This window comes from Aquarana catesbeiana, linkage group LG01, assembly GCF_042186555.1.
Source record: "Aquarana catesbeiana isolate 2022-GZ linkage group LG01, ASM4218655v1, whole genome shotgun sequence".
NCBI classification, from domain to species: domain Eukaryota; kingdom Metazoa; phylum Chordata; class Amphibia; order Anura; family Ranidae; genus Aquarana; species Aquarana catesbeiana.
Genome location: NC_133324.1, coordinates 355565841 through 355588165, shown reverse-complemented (window position 1 = coordinate 355588165; position 22325 = coordinate 355565841). Strand labels below are relative to the sequence as shown.

At 40.3% G+C, this 22325-nt stretch overlaps 1 protein-coding gene across 2 annotated transcripts in view; it reads right to left on the bottom strand.

The window, feature by feature from the left end:
- Positions 1-22325, bottom strand: part of AUH (AU RNA binding methylglutaconyl-CoA hydratase) — a 399227-nt gene that overhangs the window by 4300 nt on the left and 372602 nt on the right. For both annotated transcript variants that reach the window (XM_073632878.1, XM_073632892.1), the window contains 2 exons: positions 5362-5412; positions 3728-3775 (listed from right to left, as the gene is read on the bottom strand). In XM_073632878.1, coding sequence (XP_073488979.1) covers positions 3728-3775; positions 5362-5412 — 99 coding nt within the window. The remainder of the gene's footprint in view (positions 1-3727; positions 3776-5361; positions 5413-22325) is intronic.

The window sequence follows — 22325 nt, the reverse complement described above, 5'->3', positions numbered from 1 at the left end:
CCATTTGGCCCCTGCAATGGTAAATAACTCTGATGATATACTCCACAGCAATGCATGTCCTCGTACTGGTGACATCACCTCCTGCCTAACGACATGTTTCGATTGGAGACCACCAATCTTTCTCAAGGATGTATAGTGTTTGATTTGTGCTGCTTTTGGAGGATTTAGGCTGTTTCCTAGCTGGCTGCCCCACAGATCTTTTTACCACTTGTTGCTCTCCTATTTGCACTTGAGTTATTTATTGTCAGATATCTGTGTGCTCCTCTTGTAATCTAGGAAGCACAAGTTTACCAACAGCTAATACATTTTCAATTGCATTTATAAAAAACCTGTGAAAGTCAGACTGGGTAGGATTGCAGCCTCTTGTTCAAAATGCACCTGTCATACTCCAATGTGTGTGAACAAGGCAGCAGCAGGCTGCAGAAACGTTTTGGTGAATACAAACTGGTGTACATTTATGCACACACTTACAACATAAAGATCTCAGTGACTGCAGGGATTTACAATGTGGAAACCAGGAGAAGATCATTCACAGTTTGACAATTAGTGCCAATCAACACACAGACCATGACCCGGGTAAATAGTTGTGTATGACAGAAGTCTACCCTTAGAGCAAAACCAACTAAAATATTCAAGTCAGTAGCAGTAACCACTTACTCTCATGCATTACTAGTATACTCTCTATGTTAATATATGGAACAGGCACAGCATATGATTGTTTTGACGTTATGAAAAACAGAGCTATATTATACCATGTATCTAAACCTGCCAGTGAAAAAGATGGACACACAAATTTGTATGCTTCATGTTTCTGTCACAAACAAGATCTTTAATAATGCAGCTGTCTTAGATTACCACTTTGACTGACTCCTGACAAAGTGAAAAGCAGCAAAAATTGAATAAAATGCCACTCGTGATGAAGCGGCACACATTTTGGATCTGTAAACAACAGCAATGCATATGGTATAAAGCCTGAAATGAATGCTCAAATGAATGTGTGGCCATTTAGGAAATCTAAATTTAGCTAACTTGCATAAACACCATTTGCTGATTTTTGTGTGGGAGGTTTCACATTATAAAAACAATAACTTCTTCCATTGAAAGGAATAAACAAACAATAAAAGAATTAAGTACGCCCCTGCATGTAATCACATTTTAAAATGCCAGATCCTGCCATTTAATCTGATAAAATATGTCAAAGTATTTCTGGTACAAGAAAATATTTCACATTATATGGTATATGATTTAATAACTATACAGTCCTGTACCTGGTTGACAAGCATGGGGGTAAATTGAACCTGTTCTTAAACATGTACAGCTAAGAGCAATACAAATTTTTGTCCAGTACTGTGACAGAAGGCCCCAAATTGTCAGGATAAGGCAAACTTTGCAATACCCTGTTTCCCCGAAAATAAGACCTAGTGTGATTGTCGGTGATGGCTGCAATATAAGCCCTACCCCCCCAAACAAGTCCTACCCTGTTTCCCCAAAAATAAGCCCTACCCTGAAAATAAGACCTACAAGGACTTTAACTAGGGCTTATTTGGGGGGTAGGGCTTATATTGCAGCCATCACCGACAATCACGCTAGGTCTTATTTTCGGGGGAAACAGGGTATCTGTGAAATTTAGACAAGAATATTTACTGTTTGAATTGTAATGGCAATAAATTATTTACTTCCTTGAGCTTAAAGTTGCACCATGGATACATAGTGCAGCTTTGTTGAATACAAAAGGAAAAAAAGGATTGTTTAGTAGTTAAAGTAGGTAAAGGTAATGTTTTAGGCATATGGCTAATCTAACCTGTGCAGTTTATATAAATATTAGGGTTGATTTACTAAAGGCAAATAGACTGTGCACTTTGCAAGTGCAGTTGCACTTATTTTCCCTAGAGCTTAGTGAATTTGGTGAAGCTTCACTTTGTAAAGAGTGTCCAATCAGGTGCAAGGAAAATTAAAAACAGCATTTTAGCTTGCACGTGATTGGATGATGGAAATCAGCAGAGCTTCACCGCATTCACTAAGCTCTGGGGAAAAATGAGTGCAACTGCACTTGCAAAGTGCACAATCTATTTGACTTTAGTAAAGCAACCCTAATGTGTACAAATTACTTAATATTATGCATTAAAGAACACTAAAACCCTCTAATGCATTTTTTTTATACTAAGCATACAAATGTTTATCAGATAAGATCTAGATCATCTCTTACGCAGACAGACTGTGCATCCCACGTGAGTGAAGATGGACGCTCACATTGGGTGTACAGATCGGGATGCACATGTGAATAAGGCCATACAGGCAACAGGCATTCGCCTTGGTGATGTCAGGGCCAGTAGAGAACATACTATAGAAAGCCTCTGACTAAACTCATCAGGGGTGAAGGTAACTACAGGGCTATTACTGACAAAATAAATAATGAATTGCTATACCAAAAGCATCATCAGTAAGAGCTCACATAAAACATTTTATATATGTAAGCAACCTAACAAGTATTACCTGAGGACTTTTCCCTTTAAAGTGTAACTAAATCCAAAAATTTTATATATCGCCTGTTACTGCTTACATAAAGTGGTTGCATTGGTTTTCTTTTTTTTAGGCCTGCTTCCTTTATTTTCAACAAATGATCCTGCTAGTAACACTTCCTGTGTGTGATTGTAATCCAAAGCAGAAGATCAGCCTAGGGTGCTCCACCATAGAAACAGTGCAAAAAGTCAGTGTTGCCACTCTAGACTGCTCTTCTTATTTGGACTACAAACCCCTCCCCCTTCTTCTCATCTCCATTACACAAGGACAAGGTGTTTTGTAGTTCAAGAAGATAGTTGAAAAAGCTAACACATGGTTTGAAATGTTAGTGCAGTAAATAGGAAATAACAAAGACTCAAGATCTAGGAAGGGTTCTGGTCGTCCCAAACGTCTTCCATTTAAGGATTATGGAGGCCACTGGCTGTTAGGAACCTTAAGTGCAGCAGAAATTTTTCATGCACTGTGAGCTGTAAGGTCTTATATAGACAGGTGTGTGGCTTTCCTAATCAAGTCCAATCAGTATAATCAAACACAGCTGGACTCAAATGAAGGTGTAGAACTATCTCAAGGATGATCAGAAGAAATGGACAGCACCTGAGTTAAATATATGAGTGTCACAGCAAAGGGTCTGAATACTTAGGACCATGTGATATTTCAGTTTTTCTTTTTTAATAAATCTGCAAAAATGTCAACAATTCTGTGTTTTTCTGTCAATATGGGGTGCTGTGTGTACATTAATGAGGGAAAAAAATGAACTTAAATGATTTTAGCAAATGGCTGCAATATAACAAAGAGTGAAAAATTTAAGGGAGTCTGAATACTTTCCGTCCCCACTGTACTTTATTAGAGACTGATGAGGGGCTGGAAACATAACTGAACTACACTGCATAAAGAAAAGCCCCTCAAAACAGCTAGGCGAACATGGGGGTTGACCTCCCACCAGCAATCCATTATGCATTCACAAAGCTAAACTTTGTAAAGCAAAGAATGCAAACAAAATTCACCTAACTTATGGTTATAACAACTGATTAATCACCGCTTGTATTCAATAGGAGTCTATGTTTATGAATATAAAAATTTCAGTCCACCCAATTGACTGCTCACTGCTGATGTCCTTGATTGGTTTACTCCACTCTACTCATTCATACCTACTAGTCTTATTGGCTCACAAGGTGCCAAAACTGGAATTGATGTATGGGTATCATACCTGAGCATAACATGCTTCTTCTATTGCTAAGCCTGTGGCTAGATCCACCTAAAATGTGAAAAAGATACATTTATTAGTACCTGTTAAAACTTTGTGCTTTTTAAGATATGAACTTATTAATATATCGTTAGCATAAGATTTGTAAATTTTACAGTGTGTTTTTGAACATCTGTAGTTATAAAAACAAGACTGTAATATATGACTATGGCAGGCCATACATTATACAATTTTCTTTTCTTCTAACACGGGTTGAAGGAAAGAAAATTGCTCAGTTCCCTCATCAACACAGTCAGCATTGATAGGGGAATCCCTTTCGAAGTGCTGTCTTGTTCAGCAGGAAGCGCAGGGAGCCTTCCCCACTAGCAAACAATCCAAGAAAAATCCAGCGCTTAGCAATTTAGCAATAATAATAAACTACAAAGTCATTGCAAGAGCAAAAAAGCTTAAAAGGAAGGGTATGCTGTTGGCAGCTCCAAAAATACATCTGAACTGGATGTTTAAAGGACAAAGAATGGGCTAAAAAGGAGCATACCGAATTCGGCAGCTGTTGGGTCACCAGAAATTACGTTGCCCGGTCGCCGGAAGCAACTTTGCAGGGAAAAAGGAAAAACAACCGCAGAGGACTCGGCAATGATTGAAGATCTGTCGAATGCTTACAGGGGGAAGGAGATGATGTAGTCGGCTGTCATAACAACGCATTTCGGACAAGACATAAAGAAGGGGCCATGCCCCAAAACGCATTGTCATGGCAACTAGCCAAGACATCTCCCTCCCCCCGTGAGCATCTGATGAATCTTCCATCATTGTAGAGTCCTCTATGGCTGTTTTTCTTGTTCCAGTGACCGGGCAACACCCCTTCAGGTTACTCGGCAACTGTTGGAATTCAGCCTCAGTTTTCCTCTCCCACCAGTGCATTCATAGAGCACATAGTGAGATGTAAGCCATGCCATATACAGTATAATATGTTGCTGCATATAACATTTAATTGATTTTAAAAAAGTAACTTCCTTCTCTTTCACCACATTTATCTTGGAACTGTGGCATCAGTGTGGGCTCCTTTTTTGCCAATTCTTCACCACCGGAAGAATACAAAGATCACTGCTGCCTGCTATAGCTGGCGGCAGTGATCAGGCAAAAGAAAACCCCGACAGGCTGATTGTACTGAAGTTGATCTATTGATTGACTTCAGTACAACCAGGGTACTGGATGGATTGAAATTCAAAAAGTTCCTGGCTCAACGGCCGAATTTCGATCTGTCTATGGCCGGCTTAAGTCTGGCCATAGATGTTTCGTTATTCAGGACAGGTGGCACAATTTATGGTTTTGAACTACCATGGGTTTAAACCCTGTTGTGAATTTCTCTCTAATTTGCCTGAAATGTGAATGCAGCATGTGTATCTCCTTCCCTTTATTCCATAGCAAAAGGAAAGTCAAAGAATTGTTTCAGCACGACCTTGCAAGGTCTGAAATACTCAATGCAATTTCCCTCTAGGGAATATGTACAAGGATCCTCTCCTGATGCTTGAAGTCATTGCTTGTAAAGATTAGGTCAGAAATGAGCCCCTTAATAAATATTCCACACAGTCAGTGGTTCCTACACTACATGAAACAATAATGCAATTAAATTAACTTACTTCAATGCCTTGGTTGATTGCTAATTTAGCCATTCTCATTGCAATAGGTCCCTAGAATAAAAAAATAAAAATAAAGACAGTATTAATTGCAAAATGTAAAGGGCAAACAAATATAAAGAAATCAATTACTTGGAACCTCAAAGATATAGACAGACAGTTGATTAGTCTTTACCTACAAACAGGGAAATGATTGTAGCAGATTAGACATAATCTTCTGATAATTGCCCAGACAACTGATATTATAATCAAATTCTTGCATTTATAAGAAACACAGTGCTGGTACAAATATGTAGGCTCTCACTGTTGACCTTCCTAAAATGCTTGTTTCCTATCTCATCCTGAAGATAACACTTTCCAAGTTACTGACCCAAAATGATCATGCATTAAGTTTGGTCAGATTATAGCCAAAACTACTAAATTGCATACTTCAGGGTCAGTAACACATACTAAAACTGGAGAGTGCAAAATCTGGTGCAGCTTTGCATGGTAGCCAATCAGCTTCTAACTTCAACTTATTCAATTAAGCTTTGACAAAAAAACCTGGACTCTAATTGGTTTGTATGCAGAGCTGCATCAGATTTTGCACTCTCCAGTTTAAAAATCAACCCCATAAAGTCCAGGAGGCAATAGATTAGTTTGATGACAAGGTAACAAGCATTTTCAGAATACCATGTTTTTCCCAGTACAGAATTACTTTAAAAAAGCAAAGAGCAATGGCACACACCAACAGCTAAAATCACGTATTCATTTATCAGTACAGAGAAATCAGAACAACGCAGGATTCTAACTGGTTACTATGAGTTACTGCATTATTCACACTGCTGATTTAAAAAGCTGCAAGCTGATAGAAAACTCATGCACTTCTGAAAATGAACTTCTCTATACAACAACAGCCCACACAGGTAATTTAAATACCAACAATTCTGATTTATAGGTATATAATTCAAACATGTTTTGTAAGAATGAAGTAATCACAGAAATTGTAAGTAGATTTCACCACTCCAGAGCTTAGATTACATATTTACATAAATAAGGGGTTTCACTTCCATGCTCAATTGAAGGTATTACAATAGTTGTAATTCCTAGAGTTTGTTAGTGTTGATTTGCTTTTAAAATAATCTCTACGATTACATGGCTATTTCAGTTGTGATCATATTCTTTATCCTGTGCTGATATAATCTTATAATCGATGTAAACATACAAACACCCTTGGGCTCTTTGAAACATTTATTTAAACAGCAGTGATGTACTGAAATACACAGTCACGGTATCTTATAGTCATAGATCAGCTTTCATTAGCCAATGTCAATCTGTTAAAAGTTGATATTTAATGACAGCTCATAGTTAGTTTGGCAAACAAGCACTTTCCAGGTGCCATTTTAAAACAGCTCTAAACTTTTGATTGGGGTTATTTGAGCAGTTTCTGTTGCCATTATTATTTAAAAAGAGTAAACACAGTTGATTGATAATAAATGGCTTCAGCCAAACACTAACCGTGAGTGAAAGAAATGTTTTTTGTGTTACCATTCATATTTTTTGAAAAATGGCCAAGAAATCATAAATTCTGCCAGGGTATGTAAACTTATGAGCACAACTGTATGTGAAATCCTTTTAATTAGAGGTATAGTATTTTAGCATAAATATGTAGACATGCACAAATTACATAAATGTTGCATTTGGAAAAAAAAAAAGTATAATATACAGGGCCGTCTTTAATATTAGAAAAAAGGGGGCCTGATGGCCAAACGCTGCGCTAAAATGAATTGATTTTTGAAATGAATTAACAACTAAACAAGTATAGATCAAAAGAATCAAGAAAATATAAGCAGCCCGCACCAAGAGTCTGCAATACAAACCCAAAATCATAAATTATATAAATAGTGCAGCGCTAAATTTATAAGTTATTACAGTGAAAACAAACTAAACCAAGAAAACTAAAGCAGACACGTGTGAAATATGCTGGTGTTGTGAAAGTTGAATCACTAGGTAATATAAAATTAGTCAAATATACATCACTGATATGCACATAAACAACAATGATGAACTTAACACATGAATCAATAAAATCCACAGTTACAATATTGTGAATCTGATAGTCACAAGTGATATACAATAACATGCGTGATGAATAATAAAAATTAATAATAAAAACGAGTCCCAATGAACTCGCAAAAGGAAGAAGAAACTTCAACAGTGAGTACTACAATTAGCACTGTGATGAGAAAAAAGTCCCTTTATCCAATGAAAACGGAACACCCAAAGTGAATAGGTTGACTCCTTACCAGCTAAACAGACTAAATAGTTGGTCTCACCAAGCCTAGGGAATTGGGTCTCCCAAAAACCATATGGACAATTCAAGGCTGTGGCATCTGTAACACCTGAGAAGATAGGAGGGACCAAGGCTGCTCCGCTGTAGTTGGTGATGTCACTCACGTTCTGACCCCTGTTTCACCAGAAGGTCAGAAAAAGCAGGTTCCCTCTCTGGGATACAAACGGATCAGCTGGTCATGGAACTCCAATTCCTTCCGTGCTGCCTCCGGCTGATTAGATGGATACCAGCCAGTACAAATTCCCTCAATGGGGTCCAGTGCACATGGGAATAGAAAAGGCAAAATCTAGTGCTCTCTGTATATCAAAACAGTTTATTTCCTCATTAAAACGTTACTCACAAAAGCAGCACTTGAGCAGTGCGGGCTCAGGATGCATAGAAACTACAAGATGCTTGTGGAATGACGCTGCCACTGCGACTCCTTACCCCTATACGCATTACGTCGAATGGGCTGCTACACCACCATGACTTCTTCAGTAAGGGCTGGAGACTGACCACAGTCTCCAGCCCTTACACACACAGTTAAAGGGTGTGTGATGTGCAACGTGCAGGGTTGAGGGGTGCGTTATGTAATGAGTGCAGGGTTAAGGGGTACCCTATGTAAGGAATGCAGGGTTGAGGGGTATGCTATGTGCAACGTGCAGGGTAAACTTTGTATGGAATGCGGAGTTTGGGGGTGCGCTACATATGGAACGTGGGGTTGAGGGGTGCGTTACATATGGAATGCAGGGTTGAGGGGTGCGATATGTGCAAAGTGCAGGGTTGAGGGGTAAACTTTGTATGGACTGCAGGGTTGAAGGCTGTGTACATCCAAGTTCCAAAGCTCTCCCCTAGATTCCAGTTCAGAGCTCACCGCCCCCGTCTCCCCCCCATCCCCCCTTCCAGTGTAGAGCTTTCCTTCCTCCCCAAATCCTCTCCTAGTATCTAGCCACTTCAATACAGTGCATTTTCACCCTCTTCCTGCCCAAGCCATTTTTCAGCTTTCAGCGCTGTCGCACTTTGAATGACAATTGCGGGGTCATACAACACTGTACCCAGATTAAATTATTATCATTTTTTCACCACAAATAGAGCTTTCTTTTGGTGGTATTTGATCACCTCTGCGGTTTTTATTTTTTGCGCTATAAACAAAAGAAGAGTGACAAGTTTGAAAAAAAACACAATATTTTTTCATTTTTGCGATAATAAATATCCATTTTTTTTTACTTTAAAACAAATTTTTTCCTCAGTTTAGGCCGATATGTATTCTACATATTTTTGGTAAAAAAAAAATCTCAATAAGCGTATATTGATTGGTTTGCGCAAAAGTTATAGCGTCTACAAAATAGGGGATAGATTTATAACATTTTTATTATTATTTTTTTTTTTTTACTAGTAATGGTGGCGATCTGCGATTTTTATCGTGACTGCGATATTGCAGCGGACATATCGGACACTTTTGACACATTTTTGGGACCATTCACATTTATACAGCGATCCGTGCTATAAAAATGCACTGATTATTGTATAAATGTGACTGGCTGGGAAGGGGTTAACACTAGGTGGTGATCGAGGGGTTAACTGTGTTTGCTGGGGAGTGTTTCTAACTGTAGGGGGATGGGACTCACTAGGGGAGGAAACCAATCGGTGTTCCTCTGTACTGGGAACACACCATCGGTCTCCTCTCCTCTGACAGGACCGTGGATCTGTGTGTTTACACACACAGATCCACGGTCCTGCTGTGTTACCGGCAATCGCGGGTGCCCGGCGGACATCGCAGCCGCCGGGCACGCACCACGGGTGCCCAGTGACACGGCGGGCGCGCGCGATCGCTGTCGGCGGCACGCGCCCCCTGGTGGGCCGGGAAAGCGAGGCCGTCATATGACGCCCGCCCGCAACGAGAGCTGCGCCGCCTGGCCGTCAATTGACAGCCGGCGGTCAGCAAGCAGCTAGGAAACCTCACAGAGAGCAGCTACAGAAGAGCAGCTAAACTCACAGAACATCCGTCATCCATGCAGACTGCTGGCTTCACGAGGAGCTTCTACCTGTGTACATTCCAAGCCCCCTCCTCCTCCTCCCTTCTCAGCTCTCACTCCTCGGCTCTCAAAAAAGATTGATGTGTAGAGCAGAGGGATCTGCACGGCCGCCTACAGAGAAGCGCTGTCACTTGTATTTACAACTGACAGTAGTGAGCAGCCAACAAGCGGCGGAACACTGGTGGGCAGCAGCGTGGGCTCAATTGGCAGCTGCTTTGGGCCTCACAACAATGATTGGCCCCTGGGCAGCTGTCCTATTTGCCCTGCGCTAAAGACGGCTATGATAATATATAAAAAGTGCTTATTTTAAATGCTTGTCCTTAACTGCTTGCCAACTGTCAAATGACGGGCAGGCGGCGCAGCTCTCGTTGCGGGAGGGCGTCATTTGACGCTCTCGCTTTCCCAGCCCACCAAGGGCGCGCGCACCGCCGACGGCAATCGCGCACGTCCGCCGTGTCACTGGGCACCCGGTGCGCGAGCCCGGCGGCCGGAATGTCTGCCGGGCACCCGCAATTGCCCGGTAACACAGCAGCACTGTGGATCTGTGCGTGTAAACACACAGATCCACGTCCTGTCAGGTGAGAGGAGACTGATGGTGTGTTCCCAGTACAGAGGAACACCGATTGGTCTCCTCCCCTTGTGAATCCCCTCCCCCTACAGTTAGAAACACTCCCTAGGAAAATAATTAACCCCTCGATCACCCCCTAGTGTTAACCCCTTCCCTGCCAGTCACATTCATACAGTAATCAATGCATTTTTATAGCACAGATCGCTGTATAAATGTGAATGGTCCCAAAATTGTGTCAAAAGTGTCCGATATGTCCCCTGCAATATCACAGTCAGGATAAAAATCGCAGATCGCTGCCATTACTAGTAAAAAAAATAAATAATAATAACAATGCTATAAATCTATCCCCTATTTTGTAGACGCTATAACTTTTGCGCAAACCAATCAATATACGCTTATTGCGATTTTTTTTACCAAAAATATGTAGAAGAATACGTATCAGCCTAAACTGAGGAAAAAAATCTGTTTTAAAGAAAAAAAAATGGATATTTATTATATCAAAAAGTAAAAATATTGTGTTTTTTTCAAACTTGTCACTCTTCTTTTGTTTATAGCGCAAAAAATAAAAACCGCAGAGGCGATCAAATACCACCAAAAGAAAGCTCTATTTGTGGGGAAAAATTGATAACAATTTTATCTGGGTACAGTGTTGTATGACCGCGCAATTGTCATTCAAAGTGTGACAGCGCTAAAAGATGAAAAATGGCTTGGGCAGGAAGGGGGTGAAAATGCCCTGTATTGAGGTGGTTAAAATGGAACTAAAACCATCAATTTAACTGCTGACCAAAACAGTTAAATACGAAGCATGCCATGAATGGTAACGGTCACAGTTGCTAGTGGTCTCAATCGAACTGTCAAGTCATTAAATGGCTGGTGACATAACTGACCACATGTGCGGGAAGATGATAACTGCAGATCAAACAGAGGCTAAGATGGCAGCTTTCTTGGCTCTAAAGTATAGGAGGGTTTAGTTAGGCGCAGCCAAAACAACCAAAATTATGAAAACAGACCAATGCAAGATGGGTTATAAATGATCTCTATGGATAATGCACATAAGCAAAGTGGCATTAGGTTGACGAGTAGCCTTCCCCCAAATGCTGCCCACACCACCCTCCTGCTCCTGTCTCTGGCACTGCGTGCACTAAACCAGCAGTCTATATATACACTTCACTTGCACTGGCAACTTGCTTAGAAGGCACCTAAGTAGGATCAGGCACTACAGTGCCAAGATTAAGCATCCAGGGGATGATCTGATGAGCTGCAGCCGGCATGCTGACATAGCCCAAGGACAGATATTGCCACTGTCAGTGATGTGAAATATCAGTTTATTAAAAGTAATGCCACTGCTGGGATCATATTCACTCCAAGGGTTAAAACGGCAAAAATAGATATAAACAGATATGTTACTTTTATACAAAAAGTGACAGCAATCCAATTGATAAAATATAAACAGAAAGAACTCATATTTATAATCAGTGATAACATATACAGTATTTATCAGAAGCAGTCAATTCATTAAAATAATATATAAAAAGATAGAGATAAATAGACAAAAAAAAAAAAAACAAGAATTTGCATATGCAAAGAGAATCTGTTTGTCATGTAGTAGGAAGTTACACTGCAGTAACTTGAATTTGTTCTTACCCTGCACTGGCTGTTTTATCTTCCTTTCAATTCTAACCATTCTATGTTGTTTTCTTTTCTACTTAATCAGATTTCAGTCTTTTATGTCAACCCAATGACATATGGGTCAGAGGTTACTCAGATAGGTTGTAATGTTGATGTCTAATAATCAATAACAACCAACCAAAATCTGGACTGTGGCAGTTAGACCACTTTATATGACACCTGATCTGTTAGAATTTACTTTAAAAAAAAAATTAAATCATCTTACATTTCTCAAAAAATACTTTTACTGAGATGTGGTGTAAAGATAAACACAATAGCAACACCTGTTGTAACCATATCCTTTACAGTACTCTTATGTAGATCCTAGGGACAGTATGGAAAGGAATCATGACATTATAAACAAAGGCTAAAATGATTATTTTTACTACAAAAAAGTAAATATGTACAGTGGGTACGGAAAGCATTCAGACCCCCTTAAATTTGTCACTCTTTGTTATATTGCAGTCATTTGCTAAAATCATTTAAGTCATTTTTTTCCTCATTAATGTACACACAGCACCCCATATTGACAGAAAAACACAGAATTCTTGACATTTTTGCAGATTTATTAAAAAAGAAAAACTGAAATATCACATGGTCCTAAGTATTCAGCTCTTTGCTGTGACACTCTTATATTTAACTCAGGTGCTGTCCATTTCTTCTGATCATCCTTGAGATGGTTCTACACCTTCATTTGAGTCCAGCTGTGTTTGATTATACTGATTGGACTTGATTAGGAAAGCCACACACCTGTCTATATAAGACCTTACAGCTCACAGTGCATTTCAGAGAAAATGAGAATCATGAGGTCAAAGGAACTGCCTGAAGAGCTCAGAGACAGAATTGTGGCAAGGCACAGATCTGGCCAAGGTTACAAAAAAATTTCTGCTGCACTTAAGGTTCCTAAGATCACAGTGGCCTCCATAATCCTTAAATGGAAGACGTTTGGGACGACCAGAACCCTTCCTAGAGCTGGCCGTCCAGCCAAACTGAGCTATCTGGGGAGAAGAGCCTTGGTGAGAGAGGTAAAGAAGAACCCATACATCACTGTGGCTGATCTCCAGAGATGCAGTCGGGAGATGGGAGAAAGTTGCAGAAAATCAACCATCACTGCAGCCCTCCACCAGTCAGGGTTTTATGGCAGAGTGGCCCTACGGAAGCCTCTCCTCAGTGCAAGACACATGAAAGCCCGCATGGAGTTTGCTAAAAAACACCTTAAGGACTCCAAGATGGTGAGAAATAAGATTCTCTGGTCTGATGAGACCAAGATAGAACTTTTTGGCCTTAATTCTAAGCGGTATGTGTGGAGAAAACAAGGCACTGCTCATCACCTGTCCAATACAGTTCCAACAGTGAAGCATGGTGGTGGCAGCATCATGCTGTGGGGGTGTTTTTCAGCTGCAGGGACAGGACTGGTTGCAATTGAGGGAAAGATGAATGCGGCCAAGTACAGGGATATCCTGGATGAAAACCTTCTCCAGAGTGCTCAGGACCTCAGACTGGGCTTCCAACAAAACGTGGCTTCACAACAACTCCGTGACTGTTCTTGAATGGCCCAGCCAGAGTCCTGACTTAAACCCAACTGAGCATCTCTGGAGAGACCTAAAAATGGCTGTCCACCAACATTTACCATCCAACCTGACAGAACTGGAGAGGATCTGCAAGAAGGAATGACATAGGATTCCCAAATCCAGGTGTGAAAAACTTGTTGCATCTTTCCCAAAAAGACTCATGGCTGTATTAGATCAAAAGGGTACTTCTACTAAATACTGAGCAAAGGGTCTGAATACTTAGGAGCATGTGATATTTCAGTTTTTCTTTTTTAATAAATCTGCAAAAAAGTCAACAATTCTGTGTTTTTCTGTCAATATGGGGTGCTGTGTGTACATTAATGAGGAAAAAAAAATGAACTTAAATGATTTTAGCAAATGGCTGCAATATAACAAAGAGTGAAAAATTTAAGGGGGTCTGAATACTTTCCGTCCCCACTGTATATGCATACAAACGTGGCTCTGTGGCATTTGATTCTAGTATCCCCCCCCCCCCGCTCCCCGATCCTCTAGGGCAGTGTTTCTTAATCTTTTTTTCAGTCAGAGCACCCTTTAAAAGTATGCAGAAAAGTCAAGCTTTCAGTTTACCACATCCAAAATAAGAGCAAAAAGAGAACCGACAAGAAATTGCGTACAGTACAAAAAAGGACTTTAAAGGGTAAGTTCACCTTTACAGAAAAATCTGTAAGATGAACTTACACTGGACCCCCTCCCCACCCCCCAGTCCCACTGACCTGGAGTCTGGTGATCAACCGCTCTGACATATCGGATAGCCGATTTACCGGTCCAGGGAGTAGAAATCCCCTGCGGTTTAATCTCCTAAACTTACCTTGTAAAGGTATGTATAGGAAGCATCCTAATTGGTCGGTGCCGTCACATGGGTGGCGCAACCCAATTTAAAACCCATGTAACCTGTCCTGCCAGCGCTGGAGAAGAAGAGAGAAAGGATATCAAATCCTTGGACCGGTAAAGTGGCGATCCGATATGTCAGAGCGAGTGATCACCGGACTCCAGGTCAGCGAGATGGGGGGGGGGGCGATGGGGAGGGGGTCCAGTGTAAGCTCACCTTACAGATTTAAAGGTGAACTTACACTTTAACGTAGTGGCTGTATATGCTTCAGGTAGTATGCACTACTACTGTACTGGTGTACTCATGTAATCATGTGACTGCATTGTTCAGGGAACCTTGGCTGGATAACTTGGCTCCATGGTTTTGGTCATTTTATATGATCCTAGGAGGTGAGGTTCAGCTGCTTTTACTCTATCCTGTATTCATAGTTTTACATACATGACTGCATGGTAATGTGGCTTACATGGTTGTATATAGTACCAGCCAAGGTTTTGTTTTGGACCCTTTACAGAAGGTGAGACCTAGGTTATACTTCCTTGCCTAACTGTGACCTCCCTATTTCTGGCTATTTGTGCAATTGAATATAAATAGGTAAGGTCATTGTTTGAGCTGTTTTATTATATGGGATAGGGGTGAAGGCACATACTGAACTAGCATTGATAACATTATAGGAACCCACAGGATACCTGCACGTTAAGACCAATATCTTGTGTGCTTCTTATTCATATGAAACTGCATAGTTTTGGCTGGAAATGAATGTCATTATAAGGTTTAAAAACTCCAGGGACACAAGTGTTGTAAGTATTTTGTTAGTCTTAATCCCCTTACTCATGTGATATACTGAATCATATGAATTGTTGGTAGGGATAGATATTAGTTACTAATTTTTTCGCACGTTTTTTTTACCCCTTTTTGTGCCTGTCTTTCCTTTGGGTTGATTACATCTGGGTCCCCTGTGAGCGCCCCCAGGACTGGATACCTATGGACCACACTGAGCACCGCCATAGTTATGTGAGCAATGCAGTCCTTAATCTGTAACTAATAGATATTACGATGCCTGTACTAGAATATATATTGAATCTCTAATGTTTATCTATTTTTTTTATGTAATTTGTGTCATGCCCTCTTAAGTTATATGGCCCTAAAGAAGCTACTACACAAATGAAACATGTTGACCGACCATGAGAAGTGACAAGTACATCTTGAGAACAGTGACATGCATTATACTCATCTTAATATAGACAGTTAAACTGTTATGAGAGGGTGGAGAGATTTTTAATCAGTGGATAAATGCCACGTGATTATCAGCAGCTTTTTTATGCCCTGTACACACGATCGGACATTGATCGGACATTCCGACAACAAAATCCATGGATTTTTTCCGACGGATGTTGGCTCAAACTTGTCTTGCATACACACGGTCACACAAAGTTGTTGGAAAATCTGATCGTTCTGAACGCGGTGACGTAAAACACGTATGTCGGGACTATAAACGGGGCAGTAGCCAATGGCTTTCGTCTCTTAATTTATTCTGAGCATGCGTGGCACTTTGTGCGTCGGATTTGTGTACACACGATCGGAATTTAACCGATCGGATTTTGTTGTCGGAAAATTTTATAGCCTGCTCTCAAACTTTGTGTGTCTGAAATTCCGACGGATAAAGTCCGATGGAGCCCACACACGATCGGAATTTCCGACAACACAATCCGATCGCACTTTTTCCATCGGAAAATCCGACCGTGTGTACAGGGCATTACATGTATTTGTAATACAGTGGGGCAAAAAAGTATTTAGTCAGCCACCAATTGTGCAAGTTATCCCACTTTAAAAGATGAGAGAGGCCTGTAATTGTCATCATAGGTATACCTCAACTATGAGAGACAATATGTGGAAACAAATCCAGACAATCACATTGTCTGATTTTTGAAAGACTTTATTTGCAAATTATGGTGGAAAATAAGTATTTTGTCAATATCAAAAGTTCATCTCAATACTTTGTTATATATCCTTTGTTGGCAATGACAGAGGTCAAAACAGAGGTCATCACGTACTGTTGCTGGTATGTTGGTCCATTCCTCCATGCAGATCTCCTCTAGAGCAGTGATGTTTTGGGGCTGTCACTGGGCAACACGGACTTTCAACTCCCTCCAAAAGTTTTCTATGGGGTTGAGATCTGGAGACTGGCTAGGCCAGTCCAGGACCTTGAAATGCTTCTTACGAAGCCACTCCTTCGTTGCCCGGGGCGGTGTGTTTGGGATCATTGTTATGCTGAAAGACCCCCATTAATTCTTTCATGTACACGGATCAGTCGTCCTGTTCCCTTTGCAGAGAAACAGCCCCAAAGCATGATGTTGCCACCCCCATGCTTCACAGTAGGTATGGTGTTCTTTGGTTGCAACTCAGCATTCTCTCTCCTCCAAACACGACGAGTTGTGTTTGTACCAAACAGTTCTACTTTGGTTTCATCCGACCATATGACATTCTCCCAATCCTCTTCTGGATCATCCAAATGCTCTCTAGCAAACCTCAGACGGGCCCAGACATGTACTGGCTTAAGCTGGGGGACACATCTAGCACTGCAGGATCTGAGTCCCTGGCAGCGTAGTGTGTTACTGATGGTAGCCTTTGTTACGTTGGTCCCAGCTCTCTGAAGGTCATTCACTAGGCCCCCCTAGTGTGGTTCTGGGATTTTTGCTCACTGTTCTTGTGATCATTTTGACCCCACGGGGTGAGATCTTGCGTGGAGCCCCAGATCGAGGGAGATTATCAGTGGTCTTGTATGTCTTCCATTTTCTAATTATTACTTCCCCAGTTGATTTCTTCACACCAAGCTGCTTGCCTATTGCAGATTCAGTCTTCCCAGCCTGGTGCAAGTCTACAATTTTGTTTCTGGTGTCCTCCGACAGCTCTTTGGTCTTCACCATAGTGGAGTTTGGAGTGTGACTGTTTGAAGTTGTGGACAGGTGTCTTTTATACTGATAAGTAGTTCAAACAGGTGCCATTAATACATGTAACGAGTGGAGGACAGAGGAGCCTCTTAAAGAAGAAGATACAGGTCTGTGAGAGACAGAAATCTTGCTTGTTTGTAGGTGACCAAAAACTTATTTTCCACCATAATTTGCAAATAAATTAAAAAATCAGACATTGTGATTGTCTGGATTTGTCTCCACATTTTGTCTCTCATAGTTGAGGTATACCTATGATGACAATTACCGTCCTCTCTCATCTTTTTCAGTGGGAGAACTTGCACAATTGGTGGCTGACTAAATACTTTTTTGCCCCACTGTATATGTAATAAAGTATAAAATATAATTTTAATATATGGTTGTGTCTCATACTGTGCCGTTAAAAGTCTTTTTTTGTACCATACAAGATTTCTTCTCGTTTCTGCGTATTGCTTTAAAAGTATGCACAATCTTGAGGCACCCCATTGTAAAATGTAAAAAAACTAAACAAATAGTTTTACATAATGCAGCAACATCCACACACATAGGGAATCCAGCTTTAGAGGTGATTTATTCTGCCAAAACAAACACACCTTTGCACACTGGTACTGACTAGTATTCCAATGTTTCTCTTCTCCCTCAGTTTCTCCCCTCACTTAGCTAATGTAACCTCAGTGCTGACTGAGAGGGGCAAACAAGGATACTGTGCAGTTGTCTGATGCTCTACTTATCAACAAATGACATCATTGGTTGTTGGCTAGAAGGCTGTAATGGTGCACAATGAAAACCTGTAGCTTTGTGTAACTAAAAGGCAGGCTTGATTCACCCCTGGATTGTATACAATGTTTGGCCAATTTTTAGGCATTTTGCCAATGCACCCCTAAAAAAACCTGGAGACATCACAGGGTGCTTAGGCACCCTGGTTGAAAAAGGCTGTTCTAGGGATCACATTTGTATACCTGTAGGTCTTACTCAGTGAATCTTATAACATCCAAGTGAAAAATATAACACCAACATGTCAGAAAAAAAAAATAAAAAAAACTATTCAAACAGAATCACTGAGTTGAAAAAAGGATCACCCCCTTGTGTCAGTATTTTGTTGAACCACCTTTTGCTTTACCCACTTCCATACCGGGACAATTCTGACACTCCTCTCCTACATGCAAAAATCATGATATTTTTGCTAGAAAATTACTCAGAACCCCCAAACATTAAATATGTTTTTTTTTAAGCAGAGACCCTAGGGAACAAAATGGCAGTTGTTGCAACTTTTTATGTCTCATGGTATTTGAGCAGCAATTTTTCAAACATTTTTTTTTAAGAAAACAGTTTCATGAATATAAAAAAAACAAAACAGTAAAGTTAGCCCAATTTTTATATAATGTGAAAAATTATGTTATGCCGAGTAAATAGATACCTAACATGTCACGCTTTAAAATTGTGCACACTTGTACAATGGCATCAAAACTTGGTACTTAAAAATCTCCATAGGCGACGCTATAAAATTTTTTACAGGTTACCAGTTTAGAGTTGCAGAGGAGGTCTTGGGCTAGAATTGTTGCTCTTGCTCTAACGCTCTCGGCAATACTTCACATGTGTGATTTGAACGCTGTTTACATATGTGGGTGCGACTTACATATGCGTTTGCTTCTGTGTGGGGATGGGGGTGCTTACAATTTTTTGTTTTATTGTTTATTTTGCTTTTATTTTTTTACTTTTACACTTTCTCTTTAAATTTTTTTTGATCACTTTTAAACATCCCTTGTAAAAGAAATAATGCGTGACAGGTCCTCTTTATGGAGAGATGTGGGGTCTATAAGACCCCACATCTCTCCTCTAGGGTGGAAAGACCAAGATAAAAAATAAATAAATGATCTCAGCCTTTCCAGCCGAGTCCCCGGCAAGGTTTCCTTCCGCCAGCCCGGACGTGACTTCATAACATCGCGCCCGGCCTCCGAAGGTCATAGAGATGACTGGGGATCATCTAGTCACTGGAAATCTCTATGCTCAACTTCCGGCGCCAGCAGATTCCTTCTCCGGCTCGCCGATCGCACGGGTGGGCCGATGTCCCTTCCCACCGCCTGTAAGAACGATCAAGTAGCTGAACTGCAACTATGATTGTTCTTACGGTGCAGGGAATCGCCGACAGAAAAAGATGATATCTGAATGATGCCTGTGCTTTGGGTCATTATTATGTTGGAAAGTAAGCCTTCTTCTCATTGACAACTTTTGTCAGGGGGCAGCAGATTTTACCCAAGAATTTGACGGTATTTTGCCCCATCCATTTTTCCTTCTACCCTGACAAGTGCTCCAGTTCCTGCTGCGGAGAAACACCCTCATAGCAGGATATTACTACCTCCATGTTTTACTGTAGGAATGGTGTTATTTGGATGATGAGCTGTATTGGATTTCCGCCAGACATATCATTTGGTGTTGAGGCCAAATAATTTGATATTAGTCTTATCAGACCATAAAACCTTTTTTTGGCCTCAAATTCTTCAGGGTGCGTTTTGGCACAGCTCAGTTGTGACTGCATGTGGCCTTTCTTGAGGAGTGGCTTTTTCTTGCAACCCTCCTATACAAGCCACATTTGTGGAGAATTTGTGATATTGTTGTCACATGCACACAATGACCTCTCTTTGTCACAAATTCTTGCAACTGCTTCACAGTTGCTGTAGGCCTCTTGGTAGCCTCTCTGACCAGTTTCCTCCTGGCTCTTTCATCCAGTTTGGATCGACGTCCTGATCCAGTGATTCAGTGATTGTGTTTTTTATTTTTTTAACTGTTTTCTGACACAAGTTTCACTGAGTAAATACTGGATAAAACAAAAACTGTCTTCATTTCAGGCTGCAAAGCAACAAATGTGATTTTAAAAGGGGCGATTCTTTTTTACACCCACTGTATCTATGTATGCATGCATGTGAGGTAGATTCTTGCTGGTGGTTTAAAAGTTGTCTGCACACACTCTCAGTGTTGGCTATGAAATTTGTAATCTGTACTATCCGCTATCTGATAAACTATCCGTGGCTGTTCTGCCTTCTGAATGTAACCTTAAGGCACTTGTATGGGCAGCAGACCCAAAAATCAGAATATACAATTTCCTGTAAATTTTTCAGGGACTAAAAGGTGCAAAATTACACACAAAGAGGGAGCACTACCTAAAAAATTTGTGAGTCCAGAGGGAAGCTGAAGAACAAATTTCAAGATGGAATAAGTACATTTTTTCTGATCATATGTGAGTGTTTTAGCATCTTCTCTTTAAAGGGAATTGTATATTATGGATGGTTGCTATTGGTATTGATGCTGTTAGTAGTTTTAAAGGGCATTGAGATGCAAAGATAAAAATGGGCGCCTATAAGTAAAGTCTTTTTATGGCTGCATATTGCATCTTTCACTGTAAAAGAGTAAGTGCTTTGTAAAAATCCATTATCTCTACAAACATCCTTCTAGTTCTCAAAAGCACAAGGAGGGAAAAAGAAGGGAAAAAAAAACATTATCCTTTCCCAACTCTGAAGTATTTTGTGTTTTACCATAGAATCAGAACATAATACAGCAACAAGCTACACAGTAACAAAGTAAGCTACATGATGTTAAAGAGTAGGCAGGCTAGTGCATATTTATTCAAGATCATCCTTTATGCACAGAAGATACTGACATTGGAAAAAAAAAAAAACTATGCCTGAACCTACTTCTCACATCCCAGAAAGTTCTGAAGAGCTACAATTAGTTGCTATTTATGATTTAAGGCAGGTTTAAGTCTTCTGCTCTTTGACAAAAGCTTAGAAACAACAGCACTGCAGGAACTGCCACCTGTGATGCGGAAGCTGAAAAAGACTTCCAGTAAAACTAAGACTGCTGAAGCAATAATTGGTGATTAGTAAACATGATCCTGCTGACTAGGAAAGTGATATATCTGAAAGCTTTTATGAATACTTATCTTGAAATCCTGTCAAACAGGCATGCTAGCATCAAGAATGCGTGCTTATGCAAGAAGATTTCAGAGTCAAAATCTTTTTATAAGAGTTCAATTTCCTAGTAATTGGCTTATATACCGATGTTCAAAAGAAAATGCACCTTTTGCACCAAGCAAACCTTACAGTACCAAAAGACCAAAACTTTCCTTGATGAGTCAAAAATATAACAGAAATTTCCAACAAGAGATAGCTTTATCTCCGACACATTCAGTGAGATAACCAAGTTATATGTTTTAATGGTTGACCTAAAAAGAAGAAATCTAATCTATATTCCCAATACAAAATGTAAAATATTTTAAAGTGAATTTTAGCATAGTTTTCATGTTTTATGTTTATAAGCCTGTTGCTCTCTCCTGTCTCACAGGCCTGAATGATAGTGGCAGGAGCCATTGGCCCTGCTGCTGTCAATTGAAACCTGTCAGCAGAGAACAAGGGGCAGGGCCAGGCCAGGCTGTGTGCCTGAATAGACGCAAACTGCCTGACTCAGGAGCAAGCCAAGCAGCTTGCTATGGTGAGAACTCAGCAGGGGGGAGGAGCTTCATAACCACATTAAATAGTAGGCTAAACGAGAAGAATTTTTGACCCGGTCAAGAAAATATACTTTATTCAAGCAAGCTGAATATCAACTTTAAGACCAAGCCTTTTCTGACACTTTTTGTTTACAAGTAAAAATCTGTATTTTGTGCTAGAAAATTACTTAGAACCCCCAAACATTATATATATATATATATATATATTTAATAGAGACCCTACAGAATAAAATGGAGATTGCTGCAATTTTTTATGCCACACAGTATTTGCGCAGTGGTTTATCAAACACAATTTTTTGGGAAAAAATACACGGTTACGCTTTAAAATTGTGCAAGCTTATGGAATGGCCACAAACTTACAATACTTAAAAATCTCCATAGGCGACGCTTTAAAAATGTTTACAGGTTGCCTGTTTAGCGTTACAAAGGAGGTCTTGTGCTAGAACTAATTATCTCACTCTAATGTTTGTGGCAATACCTCGCATGTGTGATGCGAACACCATTTACATATGTGAATGCTACTTACGTATGCATT